Source organism: Moschus berezovskii, chromosome 17 (genome assembly GCF_049115385.1).
Source record: "Moschus berezovskii isolate FMDL1 chromosome 17, NW_MosBer_1.0, whole genome shotgun sequence".
NCBI lineage: Eukaryota > Metazoa > Chordata > Mammalia > Artiodactyla > Moschidae > Moschus > Moschus berezovskii.
This window is the reverse complement of record NC_142476.1, coordinates 16,086,718-16,102,789: the sequence shown is the minus strand read 5'-3', so window position 1 is coordinate 16,102,789 and position 16,072 is coordinate 16,086,718. Positions and strand designations below refer to the sequence as shown.

Genomic DNA, 16,072 nt, shown 5'->3' with positions numbered 1-16,072 from the left:
GAAAACTGTTGAATTAAAACCTCTAAATTTTTACTTTCATGAAGATTTAACCCTAAACTGTTTACACATTATATTTTCTGTAAATAAAAGCCAGATATATTGTTTTATTTCTAGTTTGGTTGACTTGCCGTGTGACATCATCTTTGCTGAATGTCGTCCATCTATTGAAAAATCGATCTACACGTTAAAATATTTCTGGTTCCTAAGCCCATTCACTGGGCTATACTGTCCTTAATATATGTGTAGGAATTCACATTTGTCTTTGTAATCTTTGTGAATATTAGTGTTTTCTGTTACTTTTAGTTCAATATTTATGTCAGTACAAAAGAACCAACCTCACTAGAGCTGAGAAACTACATTATGTTAGCGGATTTACTTTATTAAATGCAGATGAGACTGCCCTTCAGACTTTCGAAGGATAAAGGACTTTTAAAATTAACTGTACTGTTAGCAACAAGGTTAGCAATCAAATTGTGAGTTAGTGAACCATCCACCTGTTCAAATGTTGCCCACAGAACACAGTTATGAAAAGAAAAACACTTTCTATTTTTATATTACACACTTTTGGTTATTTTCTAGATATTTTCTAGTTATTTTCTAGATCAGGTCATTATTAGAATCTTGCAGATTAGAAAATCTGAGATCAATGAGACCTACAAGATAGGTAGGTCACACACCAAAAGATAGTGTATCAGTAATATGAGGATCTATTGGAGTCCTGAAACCACATGGTCGCTTTTCAGTATGAAGGAAAGTTGTTCATCCAGTAGCTAATACAGCTTATTCACAAGCACCTCTGGTTCTAGGACCCTTGTTAGGACTGGTTGTTGTTACCAGAACCACTCATTTTCCTCTCTAGAAGCTGAATAGTTCGTCTAACTCAATAAGTTATTTTTCCGATATGATGACATTCTTCAGCCCTGACATACAATTCCTACTGCTGGGTTAAGAGAGTTTCTCTGGGAATGAAGCTGTGGTTGGACTTAATTTTGTGGATTAAACACAGATTCATTTGATGTTAAACCATATATATTTCAGTCAAATTTCAATTTTATGAGATCCACTCTGAAAAACTACTCTCGGAGATTAATGGAAATAATGAATATGGACTCGAGGAAGGATAGTTCAAAACACACATGGTTTGTTGTTGTGATTGTTAAGTCACTAAGTTGCGTCCGACTATTTTGTGACCCCATGGACTGTTGCCCGCCAGGCTCCTCTGTCCATGGGATTTTCCAGGCAAGAATACTGGAGTGGGTTATTATTTCCTTCTCCAGGGGACCTTCTCAACAATATCAATAGGAAAATATTAATCCTTCCCAATTAATTCATCGATTAATCCATTAAGAATGATATTGATATCATGTGCTGTGTCGCAGCTAATGCAGGTTTCAGAGCTGAATAAAATTCAGCTCATTATTTCAAGGAACTCACAAAAGAAGAAATACTTAATGTTGTACAAGAGTTAAACTTGTATTATTTGTCATTAATTCAGACATAACAAGTGAATGAATGGCGGAGTTCTAGGGGTATTTGAGGGAAACTGCTCATGGTAAGCTTTGTTCAACCTGGGTAGCTCCCTATCTCCCTGATTTACTTCCTAGCAGTTTATTTTTAAATGTGGGTTTCTGCATTTAAAAAGTAATTTAGCAATGGTACATAAAGTTTCATAAGTTAAAAAAAGGTATTAACCTTTTCCAATTAATTCAGCAGTTGTTCTATTTATGAACAATATTGACCTTGCTTTATTGCAGGAAACAGAAGGTTCAGTCAAGGTGGATAATAGTCATGTGGGGATATTGTATCCAGTATTGCTATGTCCTCTGATTTTATAATTGTGAAATCTATTGATCTTTATATTTATTGTTGTTGATTAGTCGCTAAGTCGTGTCCGAACCTTTGTGACCCCATGGACTGCAGTATGCCAGGCTTCCCTGTCCCCCTGACGGGGGGCACCAAAAACTTTGTGAGCAATGTGGCTTATCAGCTGCCATTTTGTAAACTTCTAATGCTAAAGAAAAACAAGTGTGAGCAGGAGAGCAATGGAGCATTCAAAGGAGGGGTGTTGAGGGAGGAGCCATTAACTTTTTTGGTATAACTGAGCTGTAGGACAATTCCTGGACAAAGTTAAGTCTGAGGCTTACACAACTAGGAAGATATTCCAAGTAGCAGGAATGGCACACACGGACCCAAGTACTGGGCGCACACTGTGACAGTGTGCGCTGGACAGAAAGCGTGGAACAGGAGGCCTCTGTGGGCCCCGTCTGAACTAAGCAAACCGAGCGTCCATCTGAGCGTGACGTGAAGATGGCAGGAGAAGCTATGTGAAGGGTCAGCATCAAGATGCAGGTCTCAGGAATGTTACCTTTAAGGTGTTTGTGAAGTCATCAGGTAGAAATATTAAGTAAGCAGTTGATTCTTACAGTCAGTGCCGTGATGAATCACCCAGAGTGCTTTCTGAAACAAGATGGACCTCTCAGCCGCTGAGAGCTCTCGGTTGTCAGCTCCCTAAGGGGGTTGCCTCAGCTGAAGAGCGCCTTCCCTCCCAAAGTCACAGCTTCTCCCCAGGGTGGCAGCAGGAGCGATAAAGTTTCCCCTCACTGCAGCTCAGGACAAATCTAAAGGGTTACTCGGCTGCACAGCTCCCCACCGAGCTGGCTGATGCCATTGGTGGCAGCTTCACCGCAGCTCAGTTTCTCGTGTCTGCTTCCTCCTTTTCCCTTCCACAGGTATGGATTCCAAGAGCCCTCCCCAAATCCTCGTGCTCCTAATTTCCACCTCATAGCCTGCTCCCGCAGGAGCGCAGTCTGAGAGTGATTGCTGTCATTGTTGTTCAGCTGCTAAGTCAGGTCCAGCTCTTTGCCACCCCACGGACTGCAGCACGCCAGGCCTCCCTGTCCATCACCAACTCCCAGAGCTTACTCAAACTCATGTCCATTGAGTTGGTGATACCATCCAACTATCTCCTCCTCTGTCACTCCTTCTCCCACCTTCAGTCTTTCCCAGCATCAGGTTCTTTTCCAATGAGTCAGTTCTTCGCATCGGGTGGCCAAAGTATTGGGAGTTTCAGCTTCAGGATCAGTCCTTCCAATGAGTATTCAGGAATGATTTCCTTTAGGATGGACTGGTTGGATCTCCTTGCAGTCCAAGGGACTCTCAAGAGTCTTTCCCAACAACACAGTTCAAAACCATCAATTCTTCTGCACTCAGCTTTCTTTATGGTCCAACTCTCACATCCATACATGACCACTGGAAAAACCATAGCCTTGACTAGATGGACCTTTGTTGGCAAAGTAATGTCTCTGTTTTTTAATATGCTGTGTAGGTTGGTCATAGCTTTTCTTCCAAGGAGCAGGCGTCTTTTAATTTCCTGGCTGCAGTCACCATCTGCAGTGATTTTGGAGACCAAAAAAAAAAGTCTGTCACTGTTTCCACATCTATTTGCCATGAAGTGATGGGACCAAATGCCATGATCTTCGTTTTCTGAATGTTGAGTTTCAAGTCAACTTTTTCACTCTCCTCTTTCACTTTCATCAAGAGGCTCTTTAGTTCCTCTTCAGTTTCTGGCTTAAGTGTGGTGTCATCTGTATATCTGAGGTTATTGATATTTCTCCCGGCAATCTTGATTCCAGCTTGTGCTTCATCCAGCCCAGCGTTTCTCATGATGTACTCTGCATATAAGTTAAATAAGCAGGGAGACAATATACAGCCTTGACATACTCCTTTCCTGATTTGGAACCAGTCTACTGTTCCATGTCCAGTTCTAACTGTTGCTTCTTGACCCGCATACAGATTTCTCAGGAGGCAGGCGAGGTGGTCTCCAACGAATATTCAGGATTGATTTCCTTTAGGATTGACCAGCCTGATCTCCTTGCAGTCCAAGGGACTTAAAAGCCTTCATATCAGAGCAGAGCCTTAGACATGAATTGGAGTCATTTGTTAGTAGAAGTCTACTAAAACTAATGAAATGGGTGAGTGTTTCAGGGTAAGGTTAGAAGTATGCTTAGTTCAGGATTTTGAGGGTATTCAGAGTTTGGTGATTGGCTATAGGAAAAGGTCTAACAAAGGAAAGTGATAAGGAAGGGCTGGCCTGGTGGAATGAAAACCAGGAATGATGAGGACTGGAGATGCTTCTTGGATGTTGCTGGTCAGCTGGAGAGGAGCAGCGTTATTCCATGTGAGACTGAAACAAGAGCACGTTAGGAAGAAACGGAGGGTCCAAAGCATGAGGGTGGTGGGCATGGCAGTAAGTAAGTGTCACAGTGAGAGGGAGGGGTGTGGACTGGGAGGTGAGGATAAGGAGGACTTTTAAATAAAGTGGGAGGAATCTGAACTGTTCAGATGAGCGCGGATAGGTGACTAAAGGAGGACAGGTGGTGAACTCTGTTCACACGGTGACATTCTCCTCGGATCCCTCAGTGTTGTAAGCGTGAGCGGTTCGATTTCCTCCTTCGACTCTATGTTGTATTGTACCTGTATACCTATTTGGATTACTGGGTATGTTGTGCGAAAGTGTGTACTTTTTGTTTCCAGCCTATAAACACTTGGGTTTCTACCCTCTACAGTAACTGATAGTGAAAAAAAGAAGAATGGATGGGAGATAATGGGGGAAATGGCTAAGGATGCAGAGAAAAGAGATGGGACCCCGGGCAGAATTAAAAGGCAGCTCTTGGCTGGGCAGCGGGAACTGGGTTCGTGGCTGGGAAGAGGCACTTCTGGTCCCCTGGTTTCTATTTCCTCCGTGAAGGAGGGAGACAGCTGCTGAGAATGGGTCAGAAAACGTGAGGAGAGAAGCTGAAGGGCCGAGGAGACCAGAGAGAGTTTGGGAAAGTCCTGTAGAGGCTGGAGAGGGAGATGGCAGCAGAAAGAAAGACAAGGAAGGCGAGCCAGCAAAGCGATCTGGCGGACTAACCATCTCACTCAGCGACCACCTCAGTTAGGTGTGCGGGCTGTGGGGGATCACGTCATTAATGCAATAATCGCCATTTTGCTTTTGAGCGAATATTGTGTGGTGCGATCATTGTTTATTATGGTGCCAGCAAAGGAAACCCTGCATAGCTGTTTCACCTCCTTGTGGGGCAAGGTGGCAAAGTCAAAAACCAAAGGATTACTAACTTGGTGACCGCCCTAGGACTTCCCAAGGCTCAGAGCAGGGCTACCCAGTGCTATACAGAGAAGCTTTCATGTTTCCAAGGGAAATGAAGAATTCACTGATATCTATTTCTTCATAAAAAAGAAAGACCAAAACACTGGAGAACATCACACATTCAAACTGAATTCAGCGAGACACAGCATGATTCCTTTGGAGGAAAAATGGAGCAGATGGAAGAGTAAACAGCCAAACACAAGCCGAGAAGGAGTTTGCCTGAACGCTTCTTCTCAGACACGCATTGAAGACCAGCTGTTCGACGAAATACAAGCATTCAGCGGGACAGGGGTTTTAACCTGTTTTTATACACTTTCAACATTGCTTTGTGAGAAAATAAAAATTTAGTTTTGTATTAGCATTCATTTTTCCTACAACCAGACAGCTAAGAATTACAATTTTAAATAATTCATTATGTTTTCAAACATGAGAGCAACTCTTTAACATTGTAAATAGCTCAAATGATACAAATGTAATGGAGTAAAGAATGAAAATTCCCTTTATCCTTTTCTTTTTACTTGTTTGCTTGTCTTTTGGCTGTTCTGGGTCTTCGTGCCTGCCTGGGCTTTTCTCCGGTCGCAGTGCCCGGGCTTCTCACTGCAGTGGCTTCGGCTCTAAGGTGTGTGGGCTCAGGGGTGACACATGGGTTTAGCTGCTCTGTGGCATGTGGGATCTTCCTGGACCAAGGATCAAACCCGCGTCTCCTGCACTGGCAGGCAGATTCTTTACCACTGAGCCATCAGAGAAGCCCTCCTTTATTGTTCTGAAAACTCCAGATAAACTTCCTCAGTCTGCACAACACTGAAAAGCATTTGCTCTGTCTTCCACATGCGGGACAACACTGAGCAGGCATGCACACGTCAGCTGTAACTAGGCACACAAGTACACGCATGCGTATTTTAATTTATATGTATATATGAATTTATTATATACATATACATATAAATTAAAATAAATTCATATATACATATAAATTAAAATACGCATGCGTGTATGGAAACACAAAGTTGTGTGCCTAGTTACAGCTGACGTGTGACGAGTTGACTCACTGGAAAAGAGTTTGATGCTAGGAAGGATTGGGGGTGGGAGGAGACGGGGACAACAGAGAGTGAGATGGCTGGATGGCATCACCGACTCGATGGACACGAGTTTGAGTGAACTCTGGGAGTTGGTGATGGACAGGGAGGCCTGGCGTGCTGTGATTCATGGGGTCGCAAAGAGTCGGACACGACTGAGCGACTGAACTGAACTGAACTGATGAATTTATTGAGGTGTATATTACACAACACACCCGTATTTATTGTCCTAAGCCTTCAGGAGTTTTTTGTCGTTGTTGATATATGGTAGACCTATCACCATATCAGTATACCTAAATTGATCTACTCTTCCTAATATCTGAATAGTATTTCATTAGCTGGAGTTAACATACTTTAGTTATTCTCTGATTGGTGGACTTTTAATTATTTTCCTCACTTCCCTCCTTTCTTCCTTCCTTCTGTCCTTCTTTCCTTCCTTCCTTCATAGGTTATAAGTGGAAATTGGATAAAAATAATGTAAAGCCGAACTGTGGTGTTGGAGAAGACTCTTGAGAGTCCCTTGGAGTGCAAGGAGATCCAACCAGTCCATCCTAAAGGAGATCAGGCCTGGGTGTTCATTGAAAGGACTGATTCTGAAGCTGAAACTCCAATACTTTGGCTACTTGATGCTAAGAGCTGACTCATTTGAAAAGACCCTGATTCTGGGAAAGGTTGAAGGCAGGAGGAGAAGGGGACGACAGAGGATGAGATGGTTGGATGGCATCACTGACTCAATGGACATGGGTTTGGGTGGACTCTGGGAGTTGGTGATGGACAGGGAGGCCTGGCGTGCTGCAGTCCATGAGGTTGCAAAGAGTCGGACACAACTGAGTGAACTGAAAATTTTCATTGGATGAAATTTACTAGTGTATAAAAGGAAATGTTAAGGTGACTAATTAATTCACTCTATGCTAATTTTTTTAGATGTATGTGTAATACCTGAAGATAACATGAACAAAAATAACATGCGATTAAAATGGAAACTTGAAAAAAACAAACTTTGTGCAAAAACAGGAGATATTATTGACCCTGTTTGTAATTCAGGCTATTACACAAAGAGAGCAAGACAATCCTTTCTCTCAACATGTTGGGAAGTAAAACTGGAATAACTTGGAATAAAATAAACTTTTACCCCTGTGTATGGCATACAGTTCCCTATTTCTTTCCTTGTCTCGTACTTTTTACCTTTTTATTTTATACTGGAGCATAGTTGATTAACATTGCTGTACTAATTTCAGGCGTATAGCAAAGTGATTCAGTTATACACATAAATGTACCTATTCTTTTTCACATTCTTTGAAAATTCATCATTTTTTTGGTTGTTGAAAACTAGATATTTTAGATAACATATGGTAATACACATGAATCCTGAATCCTCTCCAACCAAGGGCTTGCTGCAATTGCTGCTGCTAAGTCGCTTCAGTCATGTCCGATACTGTCAACCCCATGGACTGCAGCCTACCAGGCTCCTCCGCCCATGGGATTCTCCAGGCAAGAGTACTGGAGTGGGTTGCCATTGTCTTCTCCATGCTACAATTGCTAGCATTTGTTTATTTGTTTAGTGACCAGTGTGAACTAATTATGTGGAGTCTGATTTTCCCACAGTATGTAGATTTTTATGACATTGCTTAATTTTTTTATTTTTTAATCTGACTTCCTAGGGATCATTCTTGAGTGAGCATAGCTTAGTAGTCAGACAATAACTGGTCAGATGTTTTGCTTAAACATATTGACCAAGTAAGGTTTTCACCTTTATCTCTGGAACAGTGTGTGGCCTGGGGAAATGCTTACAAAATTCAGGGAATTTACAAGTCTGCTCCACATTTAGCCAAGGACTAGTGTCTCTCTCTGGTTTCTCTGATGGAGCAGTCGTGTGCATATCCATTGACTTCTGACCACTAGCAACACGGGGCATCTTAGTGGGGACCTTTAGGCTGTCCCTTTCTCCAAATCGCCCTGTTAAATGGCTGGCTGAGCTGCCATTTTCTTACTTGCCCCAGATAGTACCCGCTAGAGATGCACGTCTTCCTGGATTGCTTATATAACAAACATGTACTCTCTGTTGCAGTCTACGATGTCATTGGGGCCGGATTTTTCCAAGCTCTGCATTCCCTCCAGGCAGCAAAACCTCCAGTCCATGGGGGTTGCCTGACCGCCCAGCCTGCAACTTGTGAGCCAGGGCAAGAGAGGGGAGCCAGGGAGCAGTTGCTGTTTTTACTGAATAAACATTTCTCAAGAGTATCCTCTTCGATCCATTTCCAAAAAGTATAAATGCTGGGGTTTGGGGGTTTTCCCATTTACTTCTATCTTTGGGGAGAGAATATGATCAAGTTTTCTCATAGCCATTCTTAAAGTCCTTCCTAAACAAAATGATTTGGAAATATAATCTGTTGAAGATTTTCAGGAAGCTTTATCTGGCAAATTTATTCTTGACTAGATTTTCAAAATGTCTACAAATATGAAAACCATCAAGAAGGAACTTAATTCTTTGTGCCTCTTTAAGAGGAACATATAACTGTCAGATTGATGCTGTGTTAAAATGAAGACTGGTGGCCTTCACCTGGCTGGCCCTGAAACAGCTCACTTCTTGGCCAGCAAGAAGAAAGAAGGGGTTTCATCTCTCCTCCTCAGTGGTCCATTTCTGAACCCTTCCAACTGGGAAACTTCGTAGGTGCAACCACAAAGAAGTTGCACAGCTATTAATAGCATTGTGCTCAAATATCAAAAGATGGATTCAGAGTATTAATGTGAAAACACCAATCAGATATTGTTTAGAGATTTCACATTACCCTCTGTGAACTTTGATATTTACCAAAAGGATTTCACTACCCTGGCTTCCCGGTAATGCACGGAATTCAGTCATGCTCGTAGCTGTAAATGAAGTGGCACTGATAGGAACACCCTTGCTGCAGGACCATTTTTGGTTGTGTGCTGCAGCAGCAGCATAACCGGCATGCTGCTTTTAACTCGTGTCCTTCTAATCTTATGGATTTCTACTGTGGGGGGACAAGGTAAGCTGAAAGCCTGCAAACAGCTCTGAATATTGAGTTTCTCTCTGAAGTGTGTGTTTTGGTTGTGTGTACATATACTTTTAAATGAATACAGGGGTGAAAATATTGGGAATGAAGGACAATCATTTTTGTTTTTAATGGAAATATTTTCTAAAATGCAATTAAGGGAAAATACAATGAAACAATTTTTCTATGTTCTTTAAGTTATGATGTATAAGTAGCCACCGAGTACAAAATCTGGAGAGAAATTGAATGTTGAAAAATCTGCATATGACGAAGATAGTAAGGTGAAGTGCCAGTGTCATTCTGCATGGATGCGGCAATGCCACAGACCAGGAAAAATATACCAAAGAAATCTGGACACCTGCAATGTGTTTGAATTTTCATAGATTTTTTTAAAATTAAGATTTGAATATTATTAAATTCAGGAATTTCCCATTTCAATCTAATCATCACTTGACAAAGAAAAATCTTTTATTTTTTTACTAAAATATAATTTGATGTACAAAAGTACGTTAGTTTCAGGCGTACTGCAAAGTAATTTGACATTTGCATGCTTACATTATGAAATGGCCATCATGGTAACTCTCATAACAATTTGTCCCCATACAAAGGCATTACAATAGTATGGATTCTATTCTTTTGCTGTATATTACATCCCGGTGGCTTATTTATTTTTTACCTGGAAGTTTGTTCCTCTTAATGTTCTTCACCTGTTTCACCTGCCCACTTTCCACCTTCCTCATCTCTGGCAACCACGTTTGTTCTCTCTGTGATGAGTCTGCTTTTGTTTTGTCTTGTTTCTTTGTTTGTTTTGCTTTCTAGATTTTGAAATCCTCACATGTAAGTGGGGTCATACAGTTTTTTCTCTGTCTGACTTATTTCAGTTAGCAGAATGCTCCCCAGGTCCATCCATGTTGTCACAAATGCAAGGTTTCCTCTTTTTTACAGATGAGTAATATCCCATGGTATATACAAATACCACATCTTCTTTACCCATTCACTTATCTGTGGACACTTAGGTTGCTTTCAAGTCTTGGCTATTATAAATAATACTGCTATGAAGTTTGAGGTGCATTTATCCTTCTGAATTAGTGTCATCTCTTTTAATGAAACTATAGAGCATATTCTTATTTTCATATGTAATAAAACTAGTGAGATACCAATGAATTATTTGCTTCTTCTGAGCTTTTCAGCAAGGTTTAAAATGAAAAAAAAAAATGTACACCACTTCTCCTTTAATACAAAACACTATGTCTCACAGTATTTTAAAAATGACACGTCTTGTTTTGTGTTGAAATAAAATCCATCACATCTGAGTAATTGCAAATGAAATATCCTACAACATCTAGGGTAACTGATTAAACTGTTTGTGGAAATGGGATTTTATTCATGAGCTTTACCGTTTGATTTTCAGAAAGTATTTATTTTGCTCTTTTGATGCTAATTTTTGCACATAGTTGTTCTCTTTGGGAAAGTCTCTTCAGTCCTAACATAAGGAAAAATAAGAACTATAAAATTCCTTCCTTTTATGATCCACCGTTACAAAAGTTGCAAAACATTATTTCTACAGATTTGAAAGTTACTCTAGCTTGTTTATACATTTTTCATAGACTTATAATCAGAGGACTACAGTTACCTAATGGGAAAAAGTATTTTTCTCCAATAACAGATATTTCTTAGTCGATTTAAGATACCAACTTCTCTGGTTAGCCTAAAGTAAGGATTAGACCCTTACAACATCCTCACTGAAAAACTGTATGTATGGGTGTATTTGATTCTTTTTAACCTATGTGTCTGGTACATATTGTTTTGAACACCATTGAGAATGGACATTAAGAGGGGACTTCTAAATTGGGGGGGAAAAGCAGAGGAAGATGAGTATAAAGATGAGAGGAAGAGGAGTATAAAGTATAGTCATATGTGGAATTCTGACAACCTGAAATCTGAGGGGCTTCCCAGGCGGCTCAGTCGTAAACAGTCCGTCTGCCAAGCAGGAGATGCAGGTTCAGGCCCTGGGTTGAGAAGATCTCCTGGAGAAGGAAATGGCAACCCACTCCAGTATTCCTGCCTGGGAAATCCCGTGGCCAGAGGAGCCTGGCGGGCTGCAGTCCATGGGCTGCAAAGAGCTGGACGTGACTTAGTGACTGCGCAATGACAACAGTGTGTGAAAAATGCAAAAGGATGCTCAAGCTTCAACCCAGTCTCCTGTAGAACTTTTAGAGAAGCTCTATCAAAAGCTGTATAGATACTAAGTCAGGAGTCCCCAGTCTCCAGGATCTAATGCCTGATGATCTCTGGGGGAGCTGATGCAACAATAGCAGAAATAAAGTGCATAATAAGTGTAATGCACTTGAATCATTCCCAGATCATCACTCCTCACCCCCAGCCGTGGAAAACTTGTCTTCCACAAAAGCAGTTCCTGGTGCCAAAAAGGTTGGGGATTGCTGTACAGTTAAGTGATTTGTGAGTTTGTGTTGGTGCTGGAGAAGACTCTCGAGAGTCTCTTGGACTCTAAAGAGATCAAATCAGTCAATCCTAAAGGAAATCAACCCTGACTATTCTTTGGAAGGACTGATGCTGAAGCTGAAACTCCAAAACTTTGGCCACCTGATGAGAAGAGCCCATTCCTTGTAAAAGACCCTAATGCAGGGAAAGATTGAAGGCAGGGGGAGAAGAGGGTGACAGAGGATGAGACGGTGAGGTAGCATCACCAACTAAACGGAGATGAGTTTGAGCAAGCTCTGGGAGATAGTGAAAGACCGGGAATCCATGGGGTTGCCCAGTCGGTCATGACTTAGCAACTGAACAGCAAAAACAGCTGTTCATTTGCCTATTGAGAGACGGCCGGAGTGCAAAAGAAGCACTCTAACGCTTGCATAATTCAACATTCTTCATGCTTTCAGTAATAAAATATTTATCAAACACTATACTGTGCAGCAACATGTTCAAATGAAAATGAAAACACTGTGTCTCGTTACAATGCACAGGGTCCTATGAGGAAAGCAAACCATGTAAATAAGTAAATAGATTGTAAGATTGTGTGTGTGTGTATCCTGTAGGAAATGTACTCACAAGGTTTTATCAGAATGTCGAGCCTTGAGAAATCATTTTCTTCTTTTGGAGTGGGTGATTGGGTAAAGGAGATCTGTGAAAAGGAGTTATTGAGTTAGTGCCAATGCTGAGGCACAAAAGTATTTGCTAAATGTTGAAGAATGAGCTTTGAAGGGTGGGTAAAACAGGGGCATTTGGAGGATGGAAGCAAGGTTATTCTGCATAGCTAAGAATATGTAGGTAAAAATGCATGGAAATCGAGTACTATAGTTTGACAGGCAGACAAGAAATATCTGCAAAAGAATGATGGGAGGTAGTACCATCAGTGAAAGCTTCCCTGGTGGCTCAGATGGTAAAGAATCTGGTTGCAATGCAGGAGATCCGGATTCCATCCCTGGGTCGGGAAGATCCCCTGGAGAAGGAAATGGCAACTCACTCCAGTATCCTTGCCTGGAGATTCCAATGGACAGAGGAGCCTAGTGGGCTACAGTCTATGGGGTCACAAAGAGTTGGGCACACGGAGCGACTAACACTTTCACTTTCACATCAATGTGTGAGGGTTTTGTTTTTGTTTTTTTTCCCTCCAAAACCATCTAATGTAAAATTTTAGACACTTAGATAAGCAACTTCAGGTTTCACAAGTGAAATACTATGGGAATTACTAGCTTCAAATATTGTGCAACGTTGAAAATCACCTCTAGATAAGCGGAAAGGGGAAATTTCCCTGGTTAAGTAATTTGTGAGCTGAGTTTCTGTAAGTTGCTTTTTTCTTTTTCCAAATAAAGAGAAGACAAACAAACAAAACACTGCCTCTTCAGGGCACCAGGAAAATACAGACAAGACAGAGACTTCAGGTGGAGTTACCTAGGACTAGGATTCAGACTAGAGAAAGCAGGTGAGTGGAGATGCCAGCATGTCCTGTACACCAGTGGGGTCTTACTGCTGTCCCACTCTGCGTGACTCTTAACCTGTGGGAAATCTTCTTCTTGAATACTGCAAAGGACATTATATTTCACATGACTCTACCATCTACATTTTACCTTCATTGACAATGTGCTGTGTGCTAAATCGCTCAGTCATATCACTTTTTGCGACCCTATGGACTGTAGCCCAGCAGGCTCCTCTGTCCATGGGATTCTCCAGGCAAGAATACTGGAGTGGGTTGCCATTTCCTCCTCCAGGGGATTTTCCTGACCCAGGGATCAAATCCGAGTCTTTTATGTTTCCTGCATTGATAGACGGGTTCTTTACCACTAGCGCCTATACTCATCATTAGAGATCTTTCTTTATTCTTAACTAATTAGGACAGCGGAAGGCATTAAGCTAAAGGAATTTGAGCTAGATGAAAGAAAAAATATATTGATAAGATGATTAAAATACGATTTAATGATTCACAGATGTAGATTTATATTTAATTCTTCAGTTTTATTTTTCCCAGGGAAACACTGTGATTTTCCCAAAATAAACCATGGAATTCTGTACAATGAAAAGAAATACAAGGCATCTTTCCCAGTTTCTCTTGGAAAAATTTTCTATTATTCCTGTGAATATAATTTTATGTCTCCTTCAAAATACTTTTGGACTCCCATAACATGCACAGAGGGCGGATGGTCACCGACTCCGAAGTGTCTCAGTGAGTAAATGCCTGATGTAGATGAATCGTTCAGGGAGTGGCGAAGGATGCAGCGGGTGGGGCCACAAGGTCTTGACAGAGAGTCACAGGGATCAGGACTAGAGGAGCCAGCAAAGATGAGAGATGTAGTCCTTCCTGTTTTGAGAAGCCTTTTTTGAAAACCAAATGAAGAATGAATATATGAACTTTCTTTCATGTTGTAAGTTTTAAAATCAATCATTAATACATTTCACTCCTAATGCTTATGTCCTAATATTCATTTGTTATCAGCCTGGTCATAATTTTTTCTTTAAAAAAAAGTCTCTGTACATATCCATTCTCTTTTGAAATGTATCATTCTCTTAAATACTGAAAGGATCACATAAGGTTTAGCATCGACACTTTTACATTTTCCATAGATTACTTTTTTGTGCCTAAAATTATGTCTATGTTAATCCTTCAATAAATACAAAGAGCGTACTCAGGAGGTAACTAGTGTACTAAAACAGGAAAACAATCGGGGGGCAGAATAAATGAGCAAACAAAGGTAATAATAATGGTCTTTCTATAAAAAATATGAGAAGTAAGAGAGAAACATATTAAAATACTATTTATACCTAGAAAAGCTTATAAAAATAAAATATTTTATTATAAAAACCATAGAACAATGGAGTGAAATGTTAATTTCCTTTTGTGTATGAAACATGTATAAAAAGTATGTATTTCATCAATACAGCAGCAAAACCTAAGTTCTTTTAAAATTTTATTTTCATACTTAATTTTAGCTTTGAAAGTTTTCTATTAAGAATATTGTAAAATGCAAATGTATTTTACTGTTTTTTACCACTTCCATCTGGTACATTAAACAACTTTTGGTCCTCAGGAGTGTGTTTCTTTCCTTTTGTGGAAAACGGTCATTCTGCATCTTCAGGACAAGCACACCTGGAAGGTGACACTGTTCATATTACCTGCAATAAGGGCTTCAGTCTCCCAGATAACCAAGGCAGCATTACCTGTGCGGAAGGGAGCTGGTCCTCCCCTCCTGAATGCATCTCCACCAGTAAGTGAAATGCTATCTTCTCCAATCCTGGAATATGTTGTGATTTTTTTTAAAAAAAGAAATAAATCTATAGTCATGTCTTAAATAGAGATTTCACCACTTGCCTTTATTTTACACATTTGTTTTTTAGTTACAATTGTCTCTGAATGGATGTACAAGTAACATAATTTGCCTACCTACACAAATCAAATGTATTTAATAAAAACAAATAATAACAAATGTATTTAATAAAAATAATAATAACAAGAACACAAGCACTTGAAGATAGTACCTTTATGTTAAAGTAACACCCACTTTTTGGGTACAGTGCATTAAAATTATCATGTTAGCTGAGAATAAATATCTAGAAAACTAAAATATTAAAGAGAAAAAAGTCCAATACCAGTTAAAATGTCTTATAACTAAGACAATTGTTAATAATTAACCTCTTGTGTTAGTATTAAATTCACATGCTTGATTCAAAAAACAATTTCTATGTTCTAAAACTTTTGTACTTGTGAGAGTTATGTCTGTTTGTCACTGATTTAAAATCTGGAAAACAATTTCTTTGGAAACTCTATAACATGGCAGTATCTTCCAGACCTCTGGAATCATAAATATAATCTACAATCACTTTTCTATTATATCAAATCTATAGTAATTTATAATCATCTTTCCAGTGTAGTATTCAGCCAGAGATTCAAGGAGACATTAAAAACTTCTCTAGCTATTTCTCATCATAGTGTCAATTCTTTGTTACTCAACCCTATAAATTCTAGCCACCAGGGCCTCCAAAACCCTTATCTCCCTCTTCTCATCTCAGAAAAACCATAGGACTCTGCCTGGCTTCTCCTCCCTGGGAGCTGGGACGCTCACAAAGATATGCTTTGGGGTTTGGATTTTGTTTATCTCCCTTCTCTTGATCATCATGGACCTGCATTGCCTAGTTTCCAGTTTCCTGGAAATACGTTTTGTCCAGTTTTCCAGCTTTTTAACCAGTGGGAAGAAACACTGATACCAGCTACTTCGTCTTACCAGGAAGTGGAGTCTTATGGTAAGCTTTTAGGGAAAGCAATTGTGCTATCAAAATCATTCCACATCTTTAATATTTAAATTTAACCTTTTAGGAAACAG

At 40.1% G+C, this 16,072-nt stretch overlaps 1 protein-coding gene across 5 annotated transcripts in view; it reads left to right on the top strand.

Moving 5' to 3' along the window:
* Nucleotides 1-9,067: 9,067 nt before the first annotated feature.
* CFHR5 (complement factor H related 5) overlaps nucleotides 9,068-16,072 on the top strand; it is a 41,821-nt gene continuing 34,816 nt past the window's right edge. For 2 of the 5 annotated variants that reach the window (XM_088845230.1, XM_055418981.2), the window contains exons 1-4: nucleotides 9,068-9,233; nucleotides 13,073-13,182; nucleotides 13,726-13,920; nucleotides 14,783-14,959. In XM_088845230.1, coding sequence (XP_088701356.1) covers nucleotides 9,208-9,233; nucleotides 13,073-13,182; nucleotides 13,726-13,920; nucleotides 14,783-14,959 — 508 coding nt within the window. In that variant the 5' untranslated portion in view covers nucleotides 9,068-9,207. Of the gene's footprint in view, nucleotides 9,234-13,072; nucleotides 13,183-13,710; nucleotides 13,921-14,782; nucleotides 14,960-15,761; nucleotides 15,993-16,072 lie in introns of those variants that run through there. The other 3 variants (XM_055418983.2, XM_055418982.2, XM_055418984.2) reach the window with 3 other exon arrangements.